At 47.1% G+C, this 7487-nt stretch overlaps 1 protein-coding gene across 9 annotated transcripts in view; it reads right to left on the bottom strand.

Annotated features, from left to right (window-relative positions):
• Nucleotides 1-3518: 3518 nt before the first annotated feature.
• The window catches only part of EVL (Enah/Vasp-like), a 188655-nt gene continuing 184686 nt past the window's right edge, over nucleotides 3519-7487 (bottom strand). For all 9 annotated transcript variants that reach the window (XM_077323666.1, XM_077323667.1, XM_077323662.1 and 6 more), the window contains 2 exons: nucleotides 7388-7445; nucleotides 3519-4176 (listed from right to left, as the gene is read on the bottom strand). In XM_077323666.1, the coding sequence (XP_077179781.1) occupies nucleotides 4139-4176; nucleotides 7388-7445 (96 nt within the window). In that variant the 3' untranslated portion in view covers nucleotides 3519-4138. The remainder of the gene's footprint in view (nucleotides 4177-7387; nucleotides 7446-7487) is intronic.

Genomic DNA, 7487 nt, shown 5'->3' with positions numbered 1-7487 from the left:
CGCTGAACTACTCTGACTGTGAAAAATGTTTTCCTGATATCTAGCCTATATCGTTGTACTGGTAGTTTAAACTCATTACTGCATGTCCTTTCCTCTGCAGCCAATGGAAACAGCATCCTGCCCTCCTCCAAGTGACAACCTTTCAAATACTTAAAGAGGGCTATCATGTCCCCTCTCAACCTCCTTTTCTCCAGGCTGAACATTCCCAAGTCCCTCAACCTATCTTCATAGGGCTTGGTACCTTGGCCCCAGATCATCTTCGTCGCTCTCCTCTGTACCCTTTCAATTTTAGGAAATAAAATCAGAATCGCAGTGCTCCATGGAGTGCTGTCGATAACGCCAAATGACCTTCAGCCAAGGTAGAAGCCTGGGTTCTGAAAGAGAAGCCCCCTCCCCTCTCCGGAATTGCTTGGTATCCCCGACCAGGTCTGCCCATAGGAGGAGCTTCTCCCACAAGTTGAGACTGCCAGACCACTGGAGAATAAGAGTTAAAAGGATGAGAAGGAATAAATGCTTTTCCTTTAAGATTTTTTTTTGGGGGGGGAGGCAGACTAGAAGTCTAACATTATGAATGGTGCATGACTTGACAGAAGTTTTCTCTCTCTGAACTTACAGATGTCAGCAGCATTTACTGGAAGCAGGTTCTGCACTGCCCAAAGGAGATACTTTCCCCAGTGCAGTTAATAACCACATGACACTCCTTATCACAAGGTGTGTTGCATAAGCAATGGGCCACAACAGGACAATGCTCCTTGACAAACTGGCCCTCTCCGGTAAATGGCTGGAGAGACATGGGAACTTAGGCGCCTTTTCTCAAGCTTGGCCTGGTAAATAAAAAAAACATTATTTGCCGGGAAGGCCCTATGAAATCAAAGGCCTACGTGGCCCAGAATTTGAAGTGGAGTTAGCTTTCCAGGAAATTAGACAGTGAGACTTCAGGGAAAACTATGTGATCCACCTTTATTAGGGAACGACTGGGTCCTGCAAACAACAACAGGGACTGCAGTTGCCAGAAGTAGGCCTCAGGCTTCAGAAGGGCAGAAAACAGTGTTTGCCAGGAGGAAAGTAGACAGTGAGACTTCAGGAAAAACTAGGTGATACACTTTTATTAGACAACAACTTGGCCTTGCAAACAACAACAGGGACTGCAGTTGCCAGCAGTAGGCCTCAGGCTTCAGAAGGGCAGAACAAAGTATTTGCCAGGAGGAAAGTAGACAGTGAGACTTCAGGGAAAACTAGGTGATCCACTTTTATTAGACAACAACTTGGCCTTGCAAACAACAGCAGGGACTGCAGTTGCCAGCAGTAGGCCTCAGGCTACAGAAGGGCAGACATCACCAGCCAAGCAACCAAGGGGTGTCTAGGACCATATGCATTCCTTTTGAAGGGATGCATGTGAGGGGAGAGAGCTTTCCCTTCAGCCTAACTTCCTGGAGATGAACTTTACTTCCAGGGGATTCTCAGACCCCCTCCCCCTGAAGGCTGGCATCCCTTCAGTGGGATACAATGCTACACAGTCACTCTTCCAAAGCAGCCATTTTTGCATGGGGGGCTGATCTTTATAGTCTAGAGATGAACAGCAATTCCAGGGTCCATTCCGCACGACTTAAATATAGCAGAAGTCTTACCTTTGGTAAACGCTACAAATTCAAGGTTCCGCATGACGTCGCACACAATCTGCAACACTCCCGCAAAAAGCACTTCATTGTAGCATTTTTCGGGGAATCGGGAAAAATGGATTCCCCCTGAAAAACACGCTACTTGAGGAGCGTGTAAATGATTAATCGCCAGCTCCTACGCCAGCAAAAAGGTTGAACGCAGATTCGTTGCAACGGGTGTGTTTGGTTTTTAAAAAAAACAGTTCTTAAAGGGAAAGGGGCTTTTCGGGAGCATGAACACAACAGCCCATTGGCTGTTCCGTTTGATTGACGGCCAGGGGTGGAAAGAAGCGCAGAAAAAAATCGCTTCCTTTGTTGCGATTCCAACGAGACTGGAAACCTGTGGGGAATGAATGAAATGCTACTGGGACTTCTATATTCCACTAAAATAAAAAGTATGCGGAATGACGAAATTCCACTATTTAATATAGCGTTTCTGCATTCTGTGAACAACTGGCAACATTGGTCCTTGTGCAGAATGGCCCCAGGAGATCTCCAGGCTCCACCTGGAGGTTGGCCCTGGTCTGAACATATTCAGTGTGGAAGTGGATCCTCAAAAGTGTGTAATGCCCTCACAGCCACCTAGCACCCCTGACCAATTTCAGGTCAAGAAAACATTGCAGAGAGGAGATAAGGTTGCCAGATTGCTGTAGGTTCATGTTCTGGAATTCCATACTACCTAGATGTGCATAAACCTGACTAGGGTCAAGACTGCTGTGCACAGAGAGACCTTTTCTTAGGGTTGCCATCTTCCAAGTGAGGGTCTCTACCCCACTGCCCTCATGGGGAGTCTGCTATAGGGAGAGGACGGGAAGATGATTAGAAACTGTTTTGAGACACCTGAGGCCTGCTGGATGACTGTGGCCCATTCCCAGTTCTCTCAGACTTCTCACAGCGCCATATCCCTCACAGGTTGTCTATTGTGGGGAGAGGAAGGGGAAAGGAGTTTGTAAACCGCTTTGAGACTCCTTTGGGTAGTAAACAGCAGGGTAAAAATATCCAGTTCTTATTCTTCTAAGGAGCAACAGTGAACGAAGCATGTGGGCACATAACATATTATCAACAGTAAAAAAATGGAAACAGGAAGAACAGGGCGGAGACCTGTGTACTGTGACTACCCCATGTGGATTAGGGCAGGGGAACATTTCGGTGTCTGTGGCCTAATTCACACAAGAAGGGAAATGAGGTTGAACGCAGAACTGGGAGGAATTGGTTGCCATGTAATGCCCCCTAAGAAGAGTCTCCAGTCTGGTTTTCCCTTCACATAACTGAAGACATGGCTCTGGAAAGCTCATCTGTAACCACTATGCCACAATTCCAAACATTCCAAAACACAGTTTCTTGACACCCATCTCTCCAGTCCCATACCCTCATCTCTCCAGTCCCATGCCACCACAACCTCCCACACAACACACACATTCAACCCCATGCCCTTACAGACTGGACAACTCCTCCCCTTCCTCTTCCCACTGCCAAGCTCTAGCGCCCGCTGTATTCCTGGATACAACGGGCTTTGCCCCTAGTCAGTCTAATAACTCTTCAACACTCCAGGCACAAGTTCTATTTTACAGGACACCTTTTCAAATGAACACATGCACCGTAGCACAGTGAAGAAGCTTTGGCTACGGTGGCAGCTCTTAAAGCAACATTTACAAAAGAAAATCTGCAGATGCCCCTCAGACCTCCTCCAGAGGTTAATCAGTAGCCCTGCTGGGCAAAAACACGACCTGTCCCCATTCAACACGGGCATCACATTAGGGACCCCAACTTGGCCATCTCTGATACCTAAACAAAGCCCCCATGCAGTGGAATCCATGTTCACTGCAGAAAGACAAAATAAAAGCTGATCAAGGCCACATGGACAATGAACAATTTATTACCAATATGAACACAGATACTGTGATGCACTGATGTACCGCTTTAATATTGTGATAGCTCTGAGGCCCGGGGTTTGCTGGCTGACCCAGCAGGCATCCCTCTGCCTCCCCTGGCGATGCCACTAATAGGTTTCTGTTGGCAAAAAGGGTCTTCGTTTACATTGCAGACTACCGGTAAAATTACTTCGAAGTCACCTAGTAAAAGCGAATGGTTCACGTGTTTCCTTACCTACTATACTAAAAAGGAAAAAAAAAAGGTCATACATTTAAATAAGCAAATACAAAATACAAAAAAAAGGCTGACCAAATCCGTTGCGCATTGTCAGATGAAATTTTTTAAAAATCCAGAAATTTAAATTTTAATATTTTCTTTTGTAAGATTTTTAAGACTTTTTTTTTCTTTTCTTTTTTTTCTTTTAAATGAAGCAACTCCAAGGCAGCAGCAAGCTTCAAAGTCTTCTGAGTCTGCTAATAAAAAGGGTTTTAAGAACAAAAGGCGGTGCCAGGTGTCCTCTTCCGCCTTTGCACGTGATTCTGGGTACGCTCTGAAATGATCCAATGGCCTTTCACATCCTTGGTACCTTCCAGTTGGCTCCACGGACATTATGTTGTGCTGATTCTACTCAACTCTTGCCTGATGGCTGGAAAAAAAAAACACGCACACACACACACAATGAAACAAGCTTTAAGCCAAGAATTGAAGCTAAGGCCAGCTGCCATCGTGGGCCAACCTGGAATCTGGAGCCAGAGAATAAAGCATGAGCCTTAGGGCCAGGCCTGCTGTCAGCATACCCTGAGGTGGGGCAGGCCCTATACCTTCTGGCTGGCTCATTGCTACTGACTCATTGCTCCCCCTGATGCCTTTGCTCATGTCCTTCCACGGCTTGCTTGTCAGGGCTTTGTCACCTGTGCTCCCAGCTGTATATGCTGTGTACCACTACTGAAGATGAGTTATGTGGGTGGTGCACCAAAGCCTCTGCATTCCTCGTGGACATGGCCGTGGCTCTACCAGGGGCACCCACCACCGTCAGAAACAGGACAGGCAGGCAGTGTGGTGGGAGAGATTGGGGGGCGGGGGAACACTATGAGAGCTAACTAGTAGGCACAGGAGAGCCCAGGGCATTCCAAGGAAGTCAAACTGGCCTCAACCAGACCGGTGAAATGCTCTGCCAAATGAGTTTAAGGTCCTCTGGGACCTTAAACAGTTTAACAAAACCTCCTGTGTGTGGGGACTCTGAGAGGGGGTCTTAGGCTTGTAAACCCCCCCCCCCCAATGTCAAGAATGTAATACCTTCACTAGGAAGTAAGAACCTGACATTTATTTTTTATTTTTATTTGTTTATTTAAATACTATACTGCTTTCCGAGCAAGCCGGCTTGGGGTGGTATATATACGGGACTGTCTCTTCAAGATCAGAGGTCCCCAACCCCCGGTCCGGGGACCGGTACCAGTTCGTGGATCAGTTGGTACTGGGCCGCAGCTCCTCCTCGTCCTCCTCCCCAGCTGCTGCCTCGGGGGCTGCCCTGCTACTCTGCCACCGGCTCACCTTTGGTACTCTCCAGCGGCCGCCATGAGTGGGGCTCCCCTTCGGCATGGCACTGTGCAGCTGCTGCTGGCAGCGCCCCTCCCAGCAAGCGGTGGGAAGTCAGGGGCACCAGGGGGAAAGCAAGTGGAGCAGGGGCTCAGGCGCCGACGACGTCCTTCAGCAAAAGACTACCCCCGCCCCGGGCCTTAGTAAAATTGTCAAGCGTTGACTGGTCCCCAATGATAAAAAGGTTGGGGACCACTGTTCTAGATGAACCTGGAGGTCCCTTCCAACTCTATGATTCTTCAGCTATATACCCCAAAAGAACGTTATGTTCCAGCCAACAAAATCTGCTTATGATCCCTGGCCCCAAGGAAGTCAAACTAGCATCAACCAGCGTGGTAGAACGCTCTACCAAATGAGCTCAGGGCCCTGTGGGACCTTAAACAGAGTTGTCCCAGCAGGCCTTTGGCTGAGGCCTGGGCTTAGTGCTGGCCTCCGTGTCTGTCTACAACCCATCCAGATGAAGTCTACCTAAGTAAATATCTTACTCCTCCCTCTCTTTTTTACTTGGGGTAGGAGATGGCTGAAAGCGATTTGTTTAGTGTTAGTATTTGAGTGTTTTTTTTTTTAAGTTTAAATGTAATAAGTAATTTAAAAGATATGTATTTTTAAAATTTCTGTAAGCCACCTTGGGGGAAGGACGGGGTATAAATGTAAACATAAAGAACTGTGAGGTTCCCAGATTCTGCAGGGTCAGTTTTGCTTCAAAGAAAGGTCGGGGTTGGGTGCTCAGAAGTCCCACGTTTGGGTACATGTTGTATGTCTTAATTGGGACCTCACACCCCTCTTATGAAGAGATATTTTTAGATATGTTCATAACAAAGCTAAAACATCATATCACATTTTATTGAAGTAAATTTTCATAACTTGTGGAAGCTGAAAAGACTTAGTCGTCAATTTATAATGGATTATATGTGGTATACCTTGAAGTGCAGTTCATTTAGATATGTCACTGCTGTGCCCTGCAGGGCACTCCAAGCTCTGTGCACCATCGACCAATCATCTGATTGATCCTGGGCTGGGTTCTTGCCCCCTGAAGACAACAGTCTCAGCCTGGAGCCCCAGAGCTATTCTGTTCTCGCACGCGACCGCAGTGTTGATGAAACCTATCTCCAATGGCTATGCATCTTCTCCTGGGCGCACCTACGCGAGCATATTTGCATACTAACGGATAATAAAGATGGGTGGGGGGGATAGACTCAACAAATGTTAATGTAGCGTATCCTTTGGTTCCCCTTTTGAACAGTCCTCTAATTCAGCTAGCAACCTAGGTGGGAAACCTCACTGTCCTCCTCCCATGCAAGTTTGAAATGCTGGCCGATGGCCTTATCTTTTAATCTGGAGGCCTGCCAAGGCAAAGGTGCTTTCTTGCTAATAATGAGACTGTTTGCTGAAGGCTCGGCAAAAGCTGGTGCATAAACATAGGTGGGGGACTTGCTTTCCATCGGGCATGACTTTCCAATCTCTTCGGTTGCTACATAACTCAGCGTTCACTCAGGTCTGAGACCAAGCGGAAGAAATAGACCATTCCAAGGGACTTTCTAGAACAGTTGCTCCACACACAAACTGGTTTAATAAAATGTTTTTCCTGTTACCAAACGCCAGTTCCCAGGATTTGGGAGTGGAGAACTACCCCACCAGCTCTTGCCCTGCTCTCTGCAACCCCACGTGCACTGGCGAAGCCCCTTTCTCCTTGAAGCTTACTTGATGCCCCCTGGCTCTCTTTTAGAAGCTATGCTGAAAGATTTTTACCCAGACTTTTAAAATAGAGGTTCCTAGGCTAAGGACTGTCATGAGGGTTGTTTAAGATGGGTTTTGTACTCAGGGGTGGGTAGGTTATGCTTCTGGATGGTTATTGGCTTGTTTTGAATGCTTTAAAGGTAAAGTTATCCCCTGTGCAAGCACCGAGTCATGTCTGACCCTTGGGGTGACGCCCTCTAGCGTTTTCATGGCAGACTCAATGTGGGGTGGTTTGCCAGTGCCTTCCCCAGTCATTACCGTTTACCCCCCAGCAAGCTGGGTACTCATTTTACCGACCTCGGAAGGATAGAAGGCTGAGTCAACCTTGAGCCGGCTGCTGGGATTGAACTCCCAGCCTCATGGGCAGAGCTTCAGACTGCATGTCTGCTGCATTACCACCCTGCGCCACAAGAGGTTCTTTTTAATGCTTTAACAATTGGCAAAGTTGTTCATGGGGGGGGGGGCAGACCACTTTTTTTCTCTTTCAGAACAACAAAGATCAACTTTTAAAATGTTTGCCTTACCATCAATTATCTCTTCTTTTACTTTGTGTAATTCTTTTACGACTTCCTCCAATATTTCCTAGAAGAGAAAACAATAGTCAACTGATAAAAAATACCTTGA

The sequence above is a fragment of the Paroedura picta genome, chromosome 2 (assembly GCF_049243985.1).
Source record: "Paroedura picta isolate Pp20150507F chromosome 2, Ppicta_v3.0, whole genome shotgun sequence".
Lineage (NCBI taxonomy): Eukaryota > Metazoa > Chordata > Lepidosauria > Squamata > Gekkonidae > Paroedura > Paroedura picta.
The sequence above is the reverse complement of the archived record's forward strand: the minus strand, read 5'-3'. Positions and strand labels throughout refer to the sequence as shown.